General features: G+C 42.4%; 2 protein-coding genes across 5 annotated transcripts in view; one reads left to right on the top strand and one right to left on the bottom strand.

Annotated features, from left to right (window-relative positions):
• Window positions 1-21,147, bottom strand: part of MRAP2 (melanocortin 2 receptor accessory protein 2) — a 78,994-nt gene that overhangs the window by 30,823 nt on the left and 27,024 nt on the right. The window contains exons 4-5 of one of the 4 annotated variants that reach the window (XM_012468818.3): window positions 13,817-14,009; window positions 2,946-3,079 (exon numbers count right to left, since the gene is read on the bottom strand). In XM_012468818.3, the coding sequence (XP_012324241.1) occupies window positions 2,946-3,079; window positions 13,817-13,836 (154 nt within the window). In that variant the 5' untranslated portion in view covers window positions 13,837-14,009. Of the gene's footprint in view, window positions 1-2,945; window positions 3,080-8,420; window positions 8,441-13,805; window positions 14,010-21,147 lie in introns of those variants that run through there. The other 3 variants (XM_012468819.3, XM_012468817.3, XM_012468820.3) reach the window with 3 other exon arrangements.
• Window positions 1,265-1,758, top strand: LOC105728444 (large ribosomal subunit protein uL24-like). Its single transcript, XM_012468823.3, has one exon. The coding sequence runs from the start codon at window positions 1,287-1,289 to the stop codon at window positions 1,719-1,721; it is 435 nt and encodes a 144-aa protein (XP_012324246.1). The 5' UTR covers window positions 1,265-1,286; the 3' UTR covers window positions 1,722-1,758.

Here is a 21,147-nt window from a genome sequence, read left to right on the forward strand (position 1 = left end):
AGTGAGGCTTTCCATGGCCACCCTATCCACACTGTCACCTCCACATTCCACATCCCTTTTCCCCACTCTATTTGTCCTTTTATATTGCCATCTGACATTATCTGTTTACTTATTGCCCATCTTTCCCACTAGAAGGCAAGTTCTATAGGAGGAAATATTTTTGTCTTTTCAGTTCACTGCTGTATCTTCAGTGCTTAAAGTAGTACTGTACATAATAGGTGCTCGACAAATATATATTGAGTGAATGAATAAATTTCCACTCTACTGGTGCCAAATTTGTATCAGATATGTGTCCACTTCTGATACGTGATAAGGTTTAATATTGGATTCAAAACTGAGGGCAAAAGAATTCTCAATGACCATCTGAAGTTGTTTCTCAGATGAAAGACCCTTTGAAGGAAGGAATCTTAATTTTAGTAGACAGAGAATCTTAGTTGAAAAATGGAGCTACTGTTGCCAAGTATGATCCATTACAAGTAAGGCAAATAAAGATAACTGTTATGGTCATTCCTGTCCTTGATGAGTGCTTCCCCTTGAAATGTCCAGCTTCTGTTCTTTTCAATCGGTACTAATTAGCTTTGTATCTTGCCCAGCAAAACAAGCAGTCATACTTGAAGGTCAGAATCACAGCATCTTTAAATGAAAGAGACTGTAGCAAAGCACACATTCCAATAGCTGACTTGATCTTTTCATTTTCCTGTATATCTGGGGTTTTGTGTTTGTTTGTTTTTTGTTATCAATGTATCTCATATATCATCAGGTTCCTGAAGCTAAGGGCTTCTACTCAGCAGCTCTCTTAAATCAGAACAGTAACTACTCAGCCATTTGTTTTATCATCTTGATGTGAATATTAAAATTAACAGAAGCAATTGTTATTAATGGTATAGTAGGTAAAGTAATTAAGGAATGAGTCACACGTCTGCCTATGTTTCTCAGGAAGTTTTCCAGCTATAATTATTTCTAAATGTAATATCCTCAAAAAAGATCTTACTCAACTGTCTCTGGAAATGTATCAACCCAAATTATAGCAGCAGATCTGTCTTCTGTGCCCCTTAAACTAAAGAAAAGAGACAGGAGCAAACTGACACAAAATTGAAGTTGAAGTCACCAAGCTGTAAAAGCCCACATTACAAGAAAATAAATGGCAATTTGCCCAGTCATTTTGATTCCCACTATAATTCAGAACAAGCAAGCGTCCTTATATAAAGTTTATCTCAGAAAAACAACAGATTAAAGAATTTAAGCTCTTCCCTTTTGTGGCCATCACCTAAGCGGGAGCTGCCAAAATGAAGTTCAATCCCTTTGTGACTTCCGACCGAAGCAAGAATCGCAAAAGGCATTTCAATGCACCTTCCCACTTTCGCAGGAAGATTATGTCCTCCCCTCTTTCTAAAGAGCTGAGACAGAAGTACAACGTGCGATCCATGCCCATCCGAAAGGATGATGAAGTTCAGGTTGTACGAGGACACTATAAAGGTCAGCAGATTGGCAAAGTAGTCCAGGTTTACAGGAAGAACGTAATCTACATTGAACGGGTGCAGCGGGAAAAGGCTAATGGCACAACTGTCCACGTAGGCATTCACCCCAGCAAGGCGGTTATCACTAGGCTAAAACTGGACAAAGACCGCAAAAAGATCCTTGAACGGAAAGCCAAATCTCGCCAAGTAGGAAAGGAAAAGGGCAAATACAAGGAAGAAACAATTGAGAAGATGCAGGAATAACGTAATCTTATATACAAGCTTTGATTAAAACTTGAAAGGAGGGAAAAAAAAAGAATTTAAGTAAATTAAGGAGGGTGATTTCACACCCAACAGCCTTCTGTCAGATAATCAGTGACAGCATACCTTAATGAATGCCATGTGTTTTTTTTCCACAAAGAAATACTAAGCAGATGTCAATAAAGGAACGAGTGAAAGTATTTAATTATTACTACTCACTTAAGAAGGACATATGGTTTAATTGACGATTTTTGCTAAGGGAATAAAAATAGAAAGCCCTTGTTGCAAAAGAACACCAAGTTGGTGCAAGAGATCATCAATGCCAAGACAAGTCAGGGTAGAAGCAGCCAGGAAATGATTACATGAACAAAAGCATTTTCTTTGCTACATTTGTGTCTCTGATTCTAAGCTCTCTTATATTTCTTAATGTGTCTCACTAACCTGGAGCAGTTAAGAACGTAAAAATTTTACAGTGCTGTGGATAATTCACTCTGACAAAAGAGAACATTTCAGGGATATTTACTGTGTTACCAAGACAGAACCTGAGACTGGGCAGCAGTTCCTGCCTACTACGTTAATGGTTAACTCTACTTAATGAAGCAAGGATGCTTCACGCTGGCGAGTCGGCATTCAGTTATGACTGGAGTTGAATAGCAACGTTTCACAGAATCACATTTCCTTGCTCTGTGCTGGACCTGTAATCACTCCAATAGCAGGAAACACAATTCATGCCTAGAACACAGCGTTAGAAATGATTGCAGGCTATTCTGGTCCGTCATTATGAACACCCATGGACACACTGCTCTCCGCAGCTCCAGAAAAACAACTGGGATGAAAAGATGCTGCTGTGTTACAAAAGAAGGTTCTTCAAATAACAGTTCCGGATCCTATTTTTACAAATATTTTTGATAGTTCAAACATTCACAGTTTGGAGGAGCTACAATATTTTATCTTTTTCTTTAAATCTCAATCTCAGATTGACGCGGATTCATGTTCCTCTACCAAGGGAATATTTTAAGTCCTTCACATTAGAATCACCAAGCCCCTCCTGTATCATTCCTGAGCAATCAGCCTATGTGTGGAGATGAGATGTTTTGTGGGATCTGGGAGGTAGAGGACAGAGAGTTCTGTAAGAAGAAAGAATGTTCAGGAGAAGTAATTATTGGGGATTTCACGGGTTAAGACAAATACAATTATGCTTACAATGAGGAATTGTATAAAACTTACATTTATGAGCCTTGAGTCCTTCAAAGGAAACTGGTCCAATCTCATAATATTCATATTCCCAGGTGTAATCAGAATTAGATGCCGATTGCTGGGAGGTTCTGTTAGAAATTAACCTCTGGGCAGACATCTCCAACCTGCACACATGGAGAAAGTCAAGTGCAGAACCTGTTAATTCATTCAGAACTGCACAGTTACCTTAATTACTCTTGATCACATTCAAGAGTTTGGCAGCAAAGCCCTTGAGGAGGTCTTAGCCCCTAAGCCAGGAGAGGTTCTTAACAGCTGCCCACACTTCATACTATGTGGCCACTATTTCCTTTTATCTCTCCACTAGACTGGAATAAATATATTTAAAATCAGACACTGTATTTTTTTTTTAAACTTAACCGAATGCGTGGCACATAACCAATGTTCAATAACTGATGAAGGAAAGAAGGAAAGGAGTAGGTCAAAATCTCTGAGCTTACAGATTCAGCCTCAGCACCCATACCTGTATGAGTATGTGAAGAATCTGCAGACTACATCAAATTAGTATCAGATATGAACTAGCTCAGTATGTAGCTACTGAACACCTACTATGCAACAATGGAGACAAGCAACCTAAGGTTTTGTTTGTTTGCTTTTCTTGCTTCCAGTGGGGTTGGAGGAAACTAAGTTTAATAAAATGGAATGAATAAAGAGAAACAGACAGCAAAAGTTGCATAATGGATCTTGCAGAAGATCCTCAATAGAAGCCCACAACTTGCCCAACTGCTTACTCTTCAAATTTGTCATATTTTCCGGATTTCCTAAGTATCTTTGTTAATTGTGATTATTTTAGACCAAAAGAATCCTGACTTCTTTGGGAGAAGATGGTTGCACTGTGCAGCATGGATGCCGAAGGTGATGTCAGTGCAGCCTGTGTTCAATAACTGTGTCTGAGCACCTACTGTGTGCAAGACACTGCACACTGTGGGGTGAGCAGAGATGCCTGAGACAGATCAGTACCCCACAGACCTTCCCTTATAATGGAGGAAGGGAGACAAAGTGACAAACAGCAGTAACATAAGGGAAAATTTGATGAAATATCAGTGGAAAGCAAGATTCACTGAGCAGTCACCACCACTGGGCTCCGCCTCAACAGCTTTCTGAGGTTTCTTTTCCCCGTCTCCCTCCCAATCGCCTCCAGGGCACAACCCGCAGGTAAGCTGAGGCAAAATCACCACCGCCCTTCTGCCTCACTTCTACATCACTCTCACCTTTCCCTCACCCCTTCTTTCCCATCCCCAGACCTGGACTCCACAGAAAAAGACTCTAACCCCACATCATCATGCTGTTCAAAGGATGGGGTGCTCTGGTCCAGAGATGCATGCCAGTATCAAGAATTAGGCTGTGACTTTGAAGGCCCAACCAGACAAGTCATTCCTCCAAAGGTAGACAAGAATATTTCAATTTTATTTGGGAAAGAAAGCTACATGAATTATAAGAAAAGCTGCTCTTTACTTGAAATAAGTAAAGAGCAGCTTTTTCAGTTGACTCTTCTTTTTTTGAGGTGGAATCTCACTCTGTTGCCCAGGTTGGAGTGCACTGGTGTGATCTTGGCACATGACAACCTTCAACTCCTGGGTTCAAGTGATTCTCCTGCCTCAGCCTCCCGAGTAGCTGGGATTACAGGTGCGCACCATCAAGCCCAACTAATTTTTGTATTTTTAGCAGAGACGAGGTTTCACCATGTTGGCCAGGCTGGTCTCGAACTCCTGACCTGAGGTGATCCACCCACCTTGGCCTTCCAAAGTGCAGAGATTACAGGCGTGAACCACTGTTCCTGGCTTCAGTTTCTTTCTAACGCCAGCATAAAAATAACATAAAACTATTACCACAGTACCATCTTTGGTCCTTTAATTATTTCAACAAGAGGTTATTTTTCTCAATGATGAAATAATTTTTCTCAGGAAATGAAAATTAATAACTCAAACCTGAAAAGCACTCTTCTCATTTATGAGCACTTCCTCCAGAAGCAAATAATTGTGAGAGGAAAAGAAAAGAATAGCTCTTCAGTTGTAGGGTTCAGATATAATGTTAGATTGGGATTAACATAATTTCCCCTTGAGAATGTTAAGAACTGCATACTATATAGGAAAAGCCACTGGATTTGAAGTTAGAAGACCAAGGTCATTATCTCTGCTTACCTCTATTTATTAAGTTGCCAGGCAAGACAATCTCTCTCAGCCACACTTCCCTCATTTGCAAAACTAATCATCATGACTACCTGAGCATTTTTTCATGAAATAGTTCTCACTATGGTCCCTAACGCACACCATCATCACCTGCCTGGCCTATTCTTCAGACCTCCTAACTGCTGCTTTTCTGCTTCCAGGTCCTGGGGTGCTTTCTCCACATTGCCATTTTTTTTTTTTTTTTTTTTTTAAGACAGAGTCTCACTCTGTTGTCCAGGTTGGAGTGCAGTGGCATAATCACGGCTCACTGAAGACTTGATCTCTCCATGGAGTTGAGACTATAGACACAAGCCAGCACACTCATCTAATATTTTTCTGTTTTTCATGGAGACAGGGTTTCCCTATGTTGCCCAAACTGGTCTCGAACTCTTAGACTCAAGCAATCCACCTGCCTCAGCCTCCAGAGTGTTGGGATTATAGTTGTGAGCCATTGTCCCTGGCCTAATAATCTTTTAAAAAGATCAAGTGCACTTGTCATTCCTTAGTTTTACACATTTAATGGCTTCCCATTGTAAGGAAAAAGTCCAAAATTCAAAATGTCCTACCTACAAAGTCATGAATTGGACCATAATGTCTCCTCTTATCTTGAGCCGTTCTGCCTCATACCCTATCAAACTGCAATGCATTGATTGCAGTACCTCAAATATTTCATGCTGTCTGCCACCTGCACACAGGCTGATGAGTGTTCTTCCTACCATCCCCATTCTAACCCATCCCTCCTTCCCTGCATCCTCTCATCATCTAGATCGAGGTTGGAAAATCCAGCTCACCACCTCTGTTATTGTACAGCCTGTGAGGGAAGAACGTATTTTACATTTTTAAATGGTTCAAAAAAATCAAAAAGATAATAATATTCTATGATTAAGAAAATTATGTGAAATTCAAATATCAGTAGTCCAAAAAATTTGATTAGAACACAGCCACCCATTTGCTTTTGTATCTTCTATGGCTTCTTTAGCACTACAGCAGCAAAGCTGAGTAGCAATGATAGATATGGAACAGCCCAAAAAGCCTAAAATATTTACTTTCTGGTCTTTTACAGAAAAGGTTTGTCAATCCCTGCTCTAAACCATGAAAACAAAAACTCTGAGCTTCAGTTTTCCCACTAGTAACATGAAGATGATCACGGTACCCACTCCCTAGAGTTGCTATGAAGATTAAATGCAACACTGCATGAAAAATTAAGATAAATATTACCAGGCAGTACAACTATTGTTAGTTAGAAATGCTAATCTTGAATAGAAAAACCTAGATTTGTTCTTCAGACATACTCAACTCCCTGGTCAGCCAATTCCTATCAAATGCACCAAGTGTTAATTGATTGATTCAAGCAATCTACCTGACTCAGCCTCCAGAGTGTTGGGATTACAACTACAACTGTGAGCCATGGTGCCTAGACAAATAAATAAAACTATAACAAAAAATTACTTAAAGGTGTTCATTTAGATCATTTAAAAGTTAAAATGATCAGGCCAGGCGCAGTGGCTCACGCCTGGAATCCCAGCACTTTGGGAGGCCGAGGCGGGCAGATCATCTGAGGTCAGGAGTTCAAGACCAGCCTAACCAACATGGAGAAATCCTGTCTCTACATAAAATACAAAATTAGCTGGGTGTGGTGGTGCATGCCTATAATCCCAGCTATTCGGGAGGCTGAGGCAGGAGAATCACTTGAACCCAGGAGGCGGAGGTTATGGTGAGCCAAGATTGCGCCATTGCACTCCAGACTGGGCAACAAGAGCGAAACTCCATCTCAAAAAAAAGGAAAAAAGTTAAAATGACAAACACTTACATCCTGGGATTCATGCTGTTCTACCAGCTCAAAAATAAGGTAAGAATCTTTCTCTCCTTTTTCTTTATTAAGGAAAATAAGATGAAGTCTGGTTTAATCATATTATTTTAAGTAGAAATCAACATTACAGCCACTGTAATAGCAGAGCAGAGGGAGGCACTAAACTTCATCTGGAACAGAAAAATAGTGAAAAGTACTTAAAGGAATGAAGAAAATAAAGATGGAGAGTGTGGTCTATTCAGCACACCACAGAGCCAAGAGCTGTTCTCCCACAGCCACGCAGTTCTCAATGTCAGCACACAGTGGGGACCCTCATCTGTGGCTGCCAGGGTCACAGGACCAGCAGGTCCTCCTGCTACTCTCTCAGTCAGAAAGCAGCAGTAACACGACCAGCCTCATGGGGCTGGTAGGAACTAGTCAATAAAATATGTCTGTATAAGTCAGCTGTCAGGAATATCAACCGCCTCCCCTACAGTAGAGACGTGCCTTTTTTCTCCCCCTTACAGTATTCCCTTTGAGCTAAACAAACTATTTAGGGATGGATTACTAAAGGGCATTACCAAAGGGTAATGAAGGTTACACGTGCAAAAGTCCTGAAGATGGGAAGAGAGGAGCAAATCCTGACAAACACTGGGAGACTAGAGTGAGTGAATACTAGAGCCAGCCTAAGGGAGGCTCTCTGGAGATGCAGAATGAAATGTGACACTCTCCCTAAGCAGCCACCAGTTGCCAGAGTAGCCTTCAAACAAAAGGAGGGGCTTTTGTTTCCACTGGCTCTTTTCTCTCACTTCTTGAATCCCAAAGATAGGTTTGGAGGACAGAACCTCTGACCTCTTCTTTAAAGCAGTCGCCTAGTGCCCTTAAAAAAGTCCACGAGGCAATATTTTTTCATGTAAGCCTCAAATCAATCAGCTTAGGTCATCAGATACACAAGGACCAACAACAAACAGAAGACGATGCTAGGGAAGTGTTCTGTGTCATCCCCATTACCAAGGCCAGCAGTGGCTCTCCAAGCTTTGCTGAAACATAAGCTGGAAACTGCCAGCACATCAGAGCAGCAGCCCCCAGAGTCTGCTATTCCCACCACAGTGCGCGTGATCTGGGCCATCTACGCAGTGAAGGAGGCAGCCTGGCACTGAGCCAGACTCCTGGGGCGCTGACAGGCCGGCAGCGGCTCTCTCTGGAACACAATAGCAGGAAGCAGCAGCTCCGCTGGCAGCTGCTCTAGGTGTGGCTGCCCCTCCTGAGCACCACCCTCCCCGCACTGAGATTTTCTTAGTGTCAGATTTCTTTATAATATTAGAGTCATGAAAAATAACTTCTTTGGCAGGAAACATAGCCTAAAAAAGCTTCCAGGCACATCAGAGAGACTAAATTGCTCTTTTGAACAGCTGAAAGCATCGTTGCCAAAAATAAGCAAAAATGAAGATTACAACCACATCCCAAAGCTAGCCTTGAAAGGAAGCTTACCTTTTCCAGGTGTGCACAGGGTAGTGTGGGCCAGGCCAGCCTATTGTCGGGGAGGAGGGAAGATCACAAACCCAAACAGAGAAAGAGTGGTGAGCAGGCCCAGACACCTCTCACTAACCTCCACCCCTTCTCCAACCCACATTCCCATCACTTCCATCCCTTCTTCGGACTAGCCAAGCTTTCCCCCTCCAACCAGGTTCCCACACAACTCCTGGGCACTCTCTTTTCCTCCCCACCTCCCTTTTTTGAGACAAGGTCTTACTCTGTTGCCCAGGTTGGAGTGCAATAGCACAGTCACAGTTCACTGCAGCACTGACCTCCCTGGCTCAAACGATCCTCCTGCCTTGGCCTCCCAAATTGCTGGGATTACATGCATCAGACTCCACACCTGGCCTCTTTTCCTTCTTTTTTCTTGAGACAAGTCTCACCCTGTTGCCTAGGCTGGAGGGCAGTGGTGTGATCTCAGCTCACTGCAACCTCTGCCTCCTGGGTTCAAGTGATTCTCTTGCCTCAGCCTCCTGAGTAACTGGGACTACAGGCACATGTCACTACATCCAGCTACTTTTTGTATTTTTGGTAGAGACAGAGTTTTGTCACATTGGCCAGGCTGGTCTGCGAACTCCCAACCTCAGGTAATCCGCCTGCCTGGGCCTCCCAAAGTGCTGGGATTACAAGCGTGAGCCACTGTGCCCAGCCCTCTCTACCTTGTTAAAAATGGATCAAGAAATTCTCTCCACCTCCCTGAATTTGAGGAGATGTACTCAGACACGGAACTTCCCAAGGAGTGAATAAGTGGCGCTTTGTCAATATCCTTGTTGGATTACGATGGTATGCACGTTAAGGGGGCTGCTTCTTTGGAGTTTGATGATTTTTTTTTCATGTTAAGCGGTGAGCATGAGCAGATGAGTTTTTCAAGTGACTACCAACCCAGGCAAAGGACTAGCACATTAAGAAGTGATCCAAAAGGTGCCAGAAACCCTGAAAAATGAGCATGGCCCCATGCAAACATGCACACAACTGACAGCACAGCTACTAAGGCATTCCAAGAAGCTGCCAGCCAATACTACAGATCCAAAGACCTATGCTGACCAGTTTGTACAGGGGAAGACCTAAAGGCCCTTCAGATTATCAAAATTCCCAATTGCAATGAGTCTATCACCGTCCTCTTCAATCCTCAAACTCCAAAAGTAGCCATGCCATGCAGGACCACCAACCTCTACTCTGGCCCAGGCCAGAAAGGTCTTGTTGTTACCTGTTCTTATCCTTCTTCCTCTTATTTCCAGGAATGACTGTCCCCTGCACAACACAGAGAAATCACCCTTGTAACTCATAACCTTTTCTCTCTTCCAGCAAAGAGACTTGAGAAACCAAAGACAAAGCTCAGGCATGCTTCACGTTAGTGGCTGGTGAGCCCAAGGTGAGAACTTCAAAATCACAACTTTAGAGGCTTAATTTCCTCCTTGCATACAACAATAGTGCACCCAGCTTACTTGTGTCTAGATGGGTAGGGCCACACAGAAAACAAGAGACTTCAAGGTTATGAATCACACTCCTGGTTAGAACAGAGCAAGCTGGATCTTTCTAAAGCATCTCTATAAGGCAACACCTCCCAGCAACGGTTCATGCTGGACCCTCTCAATCAAAACCTCCACAGTGTCCTCCCAGGGCAATGCTTTAAAAATAACATGATGTTATTCTCCAGTTTATTTATTTATTTTATAGAGTCTGCATGCATCACCACCTTCTACTGGCATTTGCCACTTAATTCCCCGGTCTGCTGATTCTTTTTCCATGAATCCATTTTAAGTCAGTGATGTCTTTCATGGGGTGTGGATTTTTCTCTCCTCTAATTAGAGAAAGAAGGTTATGCCTCCAGGACTTTGTAGTCTTCTCCTCCTCACTACTATCCTTTGACCTGAGTATGACTCTTACTCTTGATGCTCTGGCCACTCAATTCAGGCTAGAGACATTACACACACGTACACACACACACACACACACACACATACACACACACACACGCTGGGCTCTTCCTTTTCAAATGGACATACTTCCCAAATTTCTCAACACTACCAAGTTTTATGCCATTCTCTAGTGTTTCCTAGAGGGTACTCAGTTATCCAGCAGTCTTCAAAAAATGGTGACTCACAGCTGACAGAAAATTCAGGATGTATCTACTTCCTGCCTATCCCTGATTCTGTGCAATTTGACCCAGCAGCAAGTCAAGGAAGAAAAAGTGTCCCCAAGCCTAAAGACTTCTATCTTAAAATCAAAATCAATGCCAATAGAAGATCAACTTCCAAAAACAGAAGCAGGACTTAATATTTTACACTGATAGATATTCAGTCACCACCTGAAATGGAGAATTGCTTAACTAAGAAGTGGGCACCCTTCTTTCACCAGCTGGTGTCTCAAGGGGGAAAAAGCAAAACTGCTTGTATTCATAAATCTACCTCTTCCTGTTATGCCCTGGGCACCTATATAGTAGTAAGCAGGCTAGGAAGTTTTTTTTTTTTTTGAGATGAAGTCTCCCTCTGCCACCCAGGTTGGGGTGCAGTGGCGTGATCTTGGCTCACTGCAACCTCCGCCTCCTGGGTTCAAGCGATTCTCCTGTCTCAGACTCCTTAGTAGCTGGGATTACAGGCGTGCACCACCACGCCTAGCTAATTTTTGTATTTTTAGTAGAGACAGGGTTTCACCATGTTGGCCAGGCTGGTCTCAAACTCCTGATCTCAGGTGATCCACCTGCCTCAGCCTCCCAAAGTGCTGGGATTACAGGCGTGAGCCACAGCGCCCATCCAGAAGTAATTTTTCAAATGAGTGTCTCCTAGCTCTGTAGTACTCCACAGGTCAGTCTCATTCTAATAGAGACTTCAGCTGGACATCAAGAAGAATTTCATGCTACATACTGAGGAAAGAAGCTATAAAGCCTCCATCTGGAGAAAATTTCTAGAGAAGAGAAGAGGAATGGCCCTGAGATGCGACTGCACCTCTGCCCCTGGCTCTACACATTCAGTTTCTCAGTTTTCCAGAGACGATAAAGCCCTATGGACTCACTTATGCTAACCAAGGATAGCAGAATGATTTATAACGAGCATATATATTTGTTAAATAAGGAAAACAATGGCTAAGCTGACCACAGCACATGTTTTACATGGTCTGGGAAACAAAATTTAAGATCAGAAGATTAGTGGATGAATGTAGAATCAGGACAAGGGAGTTACATAATATGACAAAACAGGACCCTAACCCTCCACCACACCACAGGTGTGTCACTGTGTCACATGGCCGTCCTGTGTTCCAACATCAATGTCCTGTTGCCACCACAACAGAGGATGCTGTCATGGTGGAGTTGGGTTCCCCGTCACAGGAAAGGCACAGGCTCAAATCTTGCCTTTTCTTGGTCTGTACTTCAAAAAATTCTAGGCAAGTTGAGGGCATCAGTAGAATACCAAGCCAGCCACTTTTATTACAGTTAGGTATTCTGGGTTCCCATGGCTATTTTATTTTTGTTCTATTTTTGAACTGTTGGGAAAAGCGTGCTTTAAATTACTAGGGTCAAGTCAAAGAACTAACTATGAGATGTCACTTAACATCCTATTAAAAGGGCAATTATCAAAAATCAGAAAATAACTATTGGTGAGGGTATAGAGAAACTGGAACCCTTGTGCACTGCTGGTAGGAATGTTAAAAGTTTTAGCCGCTGAGAAAGACAGTATAGAAGTTTCTCAAAAATTTAAACATGGAATAACCATGTGATATAGCAATTATAATTCTGCATATATACCCAAAAGAACTGAAAGCAGAGATTTGAACAGATATTTATATATACCTATGTTCATAACAGTATTATTCACAATAGCCAAAAGGTGGAAACAACCCAAGTGTCCAATCACAGACGGATGATAAAACGTTGTATACACAATGCAATATTAAGCCTTAAAAAGGAATGAAATTTTGAAACATTGATAAATGTTGAAAACATTATGCTAAATGAAATAAGCCATATACAGAGGGACAAATATTGCATGATTCTACATATATGAGGTACCTAGAATAGCCAAATTCCTAGAGACAGCAAGTATTGAGTTGGTGCAAACATAATTGTAGCTTTTGCAAATACTTTCAACGGCAAAAACCACGATTACTTTTGCACCAACCTAATAGAATGGTGGTTATCAGGAGCTAAGGGTGGGGAAATGGGAAGTTATTTACCAGTAAAGAGTTTCAGTTTGAGATAATGAAAAAGTTCTGGAAATTGATAGTTGTAATGGTTGTACAAGAAGGTAAATATACTTAATGCCACTGAAATGTACATTCAAAAATGGTACATTTTATATTATGAATATTTAACCAAAATACAAAAAAGTTCTAAATATTGTTTATAAAGAATTTTTTTAGGCCGGGCATGGTGGATCATGCCTGTAATCCCAGTACTTTGGGAGGCTGAGGTAAGTGGATTACTTTGAGTCCAGGAGTTTGAGACCAGCCTGGCCAACATGGCAAAACACTGTCTCTACTAAAAATACAAAAATTGGCTGGGCACGGTGCCTCATGCCTGTAATCCCAGCACTTTGGGAGGCCAAGGCAGGCAGATTACCTGAGGTCAGGAGTTCGTGACTAGCCTCACTATTATGTAGAAACCCTGTCTCCACATAAAATACAAAATTAGCTGGGTGTGGGGGCACAGGTCTGTAATCCCAGCTACTCGGGAGGCTGAGGCAGGAGAATTGCTTGACTCTGGGAGGCGGAGGTTGCTGTGAGCCAAGATTGTGCCATCACACTCCAGTCTGGGCAACAAGAGTGAAACTCCATCTCAAAAAAAAAAAAAAAATTAGCTGGGCATGGTGGTGCATGCTTTCCAGCTGCTTGAGAGGCTGAGGCACAAGAATTACTTAAACCTGGGAGGCAGAGATTGCAGTGAGCCGAGATCACGTCACTGCGCTCCAGCTTGAGCAACAGAGCAAGACATTATCTTAAAAATAAATAAAATAATAAAAATAATTTTTTTTAAAAAATAATAAGCAGTGTTTTCCAATCACAGCACTTGAGGGGAGGGTAATGAGAACTCTCTAAAGCAAAAGAGGACCCCAGAGGCTCACAGAGGGTGCTGAGACATCCGGGCACCCCTCCCTGTGTGAATCCTTCGTCCCTGGTCCATCTTCAAGGATCCAGCTTTGCTCTTTTCAGCAGCCCTGTGGGGACTGCCTTTCAAGTAAAAGGACCACCCCCTTGAAGCTGTAAGGAGTCACCCATTTTGACCCCTGGGAGAGTCATAGACTGGTGGGGGAACACGTGTGCTTTGCCTGCTCCTGGTCCTCTCACCCTGACCAGTCCTGGAAACACACGAGCTACTTCCCAAAGTCTCCTTTATATAAGCTTTACCTTCTGTGTACCTGTCATTAGGCCAATTCATTTCAGGAGGAGTCCACTACAAATCATCATTCCAAAGCTTTCAGGTCCTTCTCATGGAATACATTTAAAATTAGCAGCTTCCCATTGACAAAAAGGAAGCACCTTCATCTCATTAAACTGGTTCCATCCAGTCTCTGGGGAATGTTTTCTGGAGATCAGCCAGTTTTCATGGACCTGGAATACAGGGTTGCCAGCAATTTTATTTTGTAAAGTAAAGAAAAATTTTAAAAACAACTATTATGAACAATTAACATTTTGTAGACAGTTATCTTAAGCACCTTCCAAGTAGAGAAGACATAATTTCACAATAAAGGCAGCCTTCTGCAAAAGAGGAGGGCTAGCAGTCGGAAATCAGTATTTTCACAGCAAGCAGACACTTCCATGGGGGTTCAGATGACACTGCCTCTATCTACTGCATTCACATGAGAGCTACCTGTTATGGCTGAAATATTCACCCCTTTTAAAACAACAGAAAAGAACTGGAAGGGATGTAGAGAAAGTCCTTCCAGATCTATGATTCTGTAACTTAACAAAATATCAAATTGCTTTTCACTTGTATTACAAATTCAGTGGTCTGTATCTATTTGTATTATTGGTGTGTACCTGTGTTCACATGCATGTGAAAGCACACACACGTGAATATATACACTGTGTGTGTGTGTTTACTTTTTTTTTAAGACAGAATCTCGCTCCTCATACAGGCTGGAGTGCAGAGGCACGATCCTGGCTGACTGCAACCTCTGTCTTCCGGGTTCAAGCAATTCTCGTGCTTAAACCTCCCAAGTAGCTCGGATTACAGACATGCGCCACCACGCTCAGCTAATTCTTGTATTTTTTAGGAGAGACGGGATTTCACCATGTTGGCCAGGCTGGTTTCAAACTCCCGGCCTCAAGTGATCTGGCCGCCCCAGCCTCTCAAAGTGCTAAAATTACAGGTGTAAGCCACTGCACCCAGCCTGTGGGAATACTTTTTTTTTTTCAGGCTTCTTCCCCTTTAATGAAGGGTGAGGGCTGGTGGCAGGTCATTCGTGGAGGTGGCTCCAGAGCACAGAAGTTTTGGGGGCAGGCTTGCCTACTCCAGGGCCTTCATCAGGGCCTCATTGGCTTCAATGCAGATTTGGATCTCTGCCCTCGCAGCCTCATCAGGTGCACCTCACAGTTCCAGCAATACCCTATTCAAGTTCGTCTTGGCTGCCCCATGTCCAGCATGTCCAGCGTCACTACCGTCATTCACGGTGAATATATATATATATATGTACATATGAATGTGTGTATATACATATATAGACACAGTCATTCCTTAGCACCGGTGGGGGGTTGGTTCCAGGACTTCTCAGATATGAAAATCCACAGATGCTCAAGTCCCTAGTATAAAAATGGTGTAGTATTTGCATAGAACCTATGCACAGCCTCCCGTATGCTTTAAATCACCTCTAGGTTACTTATAACACCTAATACACTATAAATGCTATGTAAATAGTTGTTATCCTATATTATTTAGGGAATATATTACAAGGAGAAAAAGTCTGTGTATGTTCAGTATCCTTTTTTTGTTCAAATCTAGTCAACTATTCTTTTCTTTGTTTAAATATTTTCCATCCATAGTTGGCTGAATCCATGGATGTGGACCCACTGGTGTGGAGCCCCGACGGCATTACAATGTGAATATGGTGCTGTATGCACTGAACTGTGTCCCCACCTCCAACACCCATATGTTGAAGCCCTAGCCCCCAGTATATCAGAATGTGACTGCATTTGGAAATAGGGCCTTTAAAGGGGTAATTAAGTTAAAATGAGAATATTATAATAAGAATATTCTCTTATGAAGAATATCTTCATAGTAAGAGGAGATTAGGACACACAGAGAAAGGCATCAGGGGTGCCTATGCACAGAGGGACAACCATGTGAAGAGTCAGCAAGAGGGCAGTGGCTACAAGCCAAGGAGGGAGGCATGGAGCAGAGCTTCCCTTATGACCAGCGGAGGAAACCTACACTACTAGCACCCTGATCTTGAACTTCCAGTCCCCAGAACTGTGAGAAAATAAATTCCTATGGTTTAAGCTACCCAGCCTGTGGTATTTTGTTATGGCAGCCCTAGCAAACTAATATAGATGCTGAAACTAATCTGCAAAAAACAATTTCTTTGGTGAATTAATTAATCTATCCTAGGAAGTTCATTGAAAATGACTCACCAACAGTCACGGTGGCTCACGCCTGTAATCTCAGCACTTTGGGAGTCAGAGGTGGGTGGATCACGGGGTCAAGAGATCAAGACCATCCTGGCCAACATGGTGAAACCCCTATCTGTACTGAAAATACAAAAATCAGCTGGGTGTGGTGGCACAAACCTGTAGTCCCAGCTACTCGGAAGGCTGAGGCAGGAGAATTGCTTGAACCCAGGAAGTGGAGGTTGCAGTGAGCCAAGATTGGCCACTGCACTCCAGCCTGGCAACAGAGTGAGATTCTGTCTCAAAAAAGACTTTATACCAATCACTCTTACTATAACTAAAAAATAAATATATTTTTTAAAAAGGAAAACATTTACAAAATGTCATTTATCTATCCCACTACATGTCATCTTCAGCAAACACATCTACTAAGGCCTTGTAAATATGCCCTTCGTGGAGAAAGGGCACTAGTTTTGAACATACTAAAATTAGTATGAGTCCATTCAGATCAACAAGAATATTTTAAACACTGTGACTTAACCATGAAAGATTTAGTAGAGGTCAAAAAGTCAAGAAATGTAGACTGTGCTCTTAAAGAATTCAGACTTGTATTTCAAACTCTCCTCTCCCCCACAATGAACTTCACTCTTTCAAATACACCCCCTCCAACACACACACACACAGGTTAAGGGGTAACACAAAAGCATGAAGACACAGACAACAGAAACAATAGGGTCATTAAAAAAGGGAGGGCTCATGATGGTACAGGAACCTGGGCTGCCGGAACCTCAAAGATGGTCCTCTGAGCTTTTGCCCATTCAGTTCCACCTGCAAGTGGGACTTTCCCTCCTTCCTCTCCAGATTCCCGTCTACCCTGGAAGGTAGGGATCAGATACCACCTCCTCCAAGGAGATCTCTCCAACTATTTCAGCACGTGAGGATCTCTCTCTTCTTTCAAATCCCATTTCATGGATTATCTGAATCTCTCATTTTAGGAGCAAGAAAGTATACATCAGACTTCCCAAAGAGCAGACTTGGTCTCTCACTGAATCACTGTACTGCCTTATATAGCTGCTATTCTAAAACAGCCTGGCTAGGTGAATTAAAACTTTAAAGATTTTAAACTTTCAAATTAGACCATTTTAAGAATACCAGGGAATCAACCACTATTTAAATTCTAATTAGTGGAGTTTTTGAAACACTTAGCACAATAAGACTAAGAAGAGAGATTGGCTGTGTATTAAATCACTGTGAGGATGACCTGCCAAACAAGACTACTTTGTATTTTTGGCTCGTAGTATCTGTCTCCAAGCAGCATACGCCATACCACATACCATTCATTATGGTCCTGGGCCAAACCATTCTTGTAGCAAACAAGTAAAAAGGACAGGTACCAGGTATTTCCAGCCCTGTTCCACAGAAATGTAAATGTAAATGAAAGCAGTGCTTTATTTAAGAGCTTGAAACACAGCAGCAGAAAAGCTGAACTTTCTAATGACCATTTTATCTTCTGAGGCCTGGGGTCTTAAACTAGGGTGTGTAGCTCTTGTAGTTTCTCCACCTACCCCAACCACTGCCACCTCAGTACAATCAATTACAAGCAAACCAGAACTTGGGGTGCAAGAGCAGTGCAGGCTCAAGGCATCCCATCACCTCCTCATCTTACAGGGAGAGGCCTGGCCAGAAGAGAGGGACTTTATAAAGTAAGATCAAGAATGTAGTATCCCTCAGTTTGCCTAGGTCTAAGGGTGCCAAATAGACCCAAAAGTCTCAGGACATACCTGGTTCATCTTCCTGGAGCATCAGTATTACAAGACCTGGAGGATTGTTTTATATTAAATAAGTGCAGATATGTTACACAGTAAATTGTAAGAACCAAATAAATGTTTGCTCCTGCCATGCTTGGCCTCTGCTTCAGTATCCCAGAAATATGGATTCACTCTCCTCTCCCACTGGGATAATTCAGTGGAAGTTTTTACTCCATTCTCATACTGCTAATGAAGACATACCTGAAACTGGGTAATTTATAAAGGAAAGAAGTTTAATAGATTCACAGTGCAGCATGGCTAAGGAAGCCTCAGGAAACTTACAGTCATGGTGGAGAGGGAAGCAAATATATCCTGCTTCGCATGGCAGCAGCAAGGAGGAGTGCCAAGCAAAAGAGGAAAAAGCCCTTTATAAAACCATCAGATCTCACGAGAACTCAGTCACTATCACGAGAATAGCATGTGGGTACCTGCCCCCATGATTCAATTACCTCCCACCAAGTCCCTCCCACATCATGTGGGGATTATGGGAACTACAGTTCAAGATGAGATGTGGTGAGAACATGAAGCCTAACCATATCATCACACTCTTGGCCCCTCCCAAATCTCATGCCCTCACATTTCAAAATATAATCATGCTTTCACAACAGTTCCCCAAAGTCTTAACTCATTCCAGTATTAACTCAAAAGTCCAAGTCCCAAGTCTCACCTGAGACAAAAGCCAAGTCCCTTCTGCCTAACAGCCTGTAAAATCAAAAGCAAGTTACTTACTTCCTAGATATAATGCAGGTACAGGCATTGGGTAAATACAGCTGTTCCAAATGGGAGAAATTGGCCAAAATGAAGGGGCTACAGGCTCCATGCAAGTCAGAAATCCAATAAAGCAGTAATTTAATCTTAAAGCTCTGAAATAATCACCTTTGACTCCATGTCTCACATCCAGGTCACACTGATGCAAGAGGTGGGCTCCTACAGTTTTGTGAAGCTCCACCCTTGTGGCTTTGTAAGGTACAGCCCTCCCCCACCCTCCACTCCCCCCACCCCCCACCCCTGGCTGCTTTCACAGCTGGCATTGAGTGTCTGTGGCTTTTCCAGGTGCACAGTGCAAGCTGTCAGTGGATCCACCATTCTGGCAACTGGAGGACAGTGGCCCTCTTCTCAGACCTCCACTAGGCAATGCCCCAGTGGGGACTGTGTGTGGGGGCTCTGATTCCACATTCCCCTTCTGATTGCCCTAGCAGAGGTTCTCCATGAGGGCTCTGCCCTTGAAGAACACTTCTAACTGGACATCCAGGCATTTTCATACATCACCTGAAATCTAGGTAGAGGTTCCTAAACCTCAATTCTTATCCTCTGTGCACCCACAGGTTCAACACCAAATGGAAGCAGCCAAGACTTAGGGCATGAATGCTTTGAAGTTGCGGCCTGAGCTATACCTTGGCCCCTTTTAGACATGGCTGGAATGGCTGGCAGGGCACCAAGTCTCTAGACTACACACAGCACTGGGCCCAGCCCACAAAACCATTTATTCCTCCTAGACCTTCAGGCCTGTGATAGGAGGAGCTGCTGCAAGGGTCTCTGACATGCCCTGAAGACATTTTCCTCATTGTCTTGGCAATTAACATTTGGCTCCTTGCTGCTTATGTAAATTTCTACAGCCAGTTTGAATTTCTCCCCTCAAGATGGGTTTTTCTTTCTACCACATTATCGGGTTGCAAATTTTTCAAACTTTTATGCTCCGTCACCTCTTGAACACTTTGCTGCTCAGGAATTTCTTCAGCCAGATACCCTAAATCATCTTTCTGATGATCCACAGATCTCTGGAGCAGCAGTAAAACGTTGCCATTCTCTTTACTAAAGCACAGCAAAAGTCACTTTTGCTCCAGTTCCCAACAAATTCCTCATCTCCATCTGAGACCACCTCAGCCTGGACTTCATTGTCCATATCACTATTAGCATTTTGATCAAAGCCATTCAACAAGTCTCTAGGAAAGTTCCAAACTTTCCCACATTTTCCTGTCTTCTTCTGAGCCTTCCAAACTGTTCCAACCTCTGCCCATTACTCAGTTCCAAAGTTGCTTCCACATTTTCCAGTATCTTTAATAGCAGCATCCCACTACCTCAGTACCAATTTACTGTGTTAGTCCATTCTCACACTGCTAATAAAGACATACCTGAGACTAGGTAATTTATAAAGGAAAGAGGTTTAATTGAATCATAGTTCCACATGGGTAGGAAGGCCTCAGGAAATTTACAATCATGGCAGAAGGGGAAGCAAACACATCCTTCTTCACATGGCAGCAGCAAGGAGAAGCCACAGTGAAGCAGGAGAAAGCCTCTTATGAAACTATCAGATCTCATGAGAACTCACTCAGTATCATGAGAACAGCATGGAGGCAACCTGCCCCCATGATTCAATTCCCTCCCAGTGAGTCCCTCCCATGACACATGGGGATTATGGGAACTATAGTTCAAGATGAGATTTGGGTGGGGACACAGCCAAACCATATCACACTGGTAGGAATCTATGTAGGTTTTATATGATATAGTTGATCTTAAATTTATTTTTCTCTCTTTTTTTCCCGTACAGATAGAATTATATTTCCTGAAATAATCTATACAAAGATTTGTAGAAAGACAGAAAATGTTTACATCCACATTCCCTCACTCAGCTCCTAATTTTTCTCTTTTGTTCAAGCAGGCAACTTCAAAACTAATCGTTAAGTAGCTCCTCCCTCAGCCTGCTCTGCCTTCCAGTAATGGTTGTTTTTGCTATTACCAAAAACATGCAAGAGGAAAACAAATGCACCTTGCAGGAGAATTATTTGAAGCTTACAAACTACTTTCACTTTAAGGGTTATGCAATTTTACTAACGTTCTCTAGTGAAGTAAAAATTACACAGGTCTTGATAACAGAAACATGAGCAACAATTAAAATCAGATTTTAACATGCATAATTTTAGCATCTCATAAAGATAATCTCAACTTCTGCTTTTTCACCTCACAGCTCAACAATACTATAAGGACTGAAGAACCATATTTGCAAGGAAAATGCTACTTTCCCCTTTCCAATAAGACTAACTACTTCTCATAGTCCAGTCGAGAACAAAAAATCACTTTGTATCCTCACATAAAGCAAAAATAACATGATCGTCCTGCCTAGAAGTTGGTCCCCAAAATAAAATTTCAAACACATCTTGGTCTCTTAAAAAAACATTTTTCCCTTGATTGTTTGCTATGCTGATATCTGAAAACAAGTCACGACTTTTAGGAATACGATATATGTGTGAGGAAGTTGTTTTCAGTGATAAACAACAGACTAATGTACATGGAGAACTTTGGTAATGTGGGAGAATATTTTCTTTCAATTATTTTTT

The sequence above is a fragment of the Aotus nancymaae genome, unplaced genomic scaffold (genome assembly GCF_030222135.1).
Source record: "Aotus nancymaae isolate 86718 unplaced genomic scaffold, 86718_ANA_hifiasm-v0.15.2.pri h1tg000040l, whole genome shotgun sequence".
NCBI lineage: Eukaryota > Metazoa > Chordata > Mammalia > Primates > Aotidae > Aotus > Aotus nancymaae.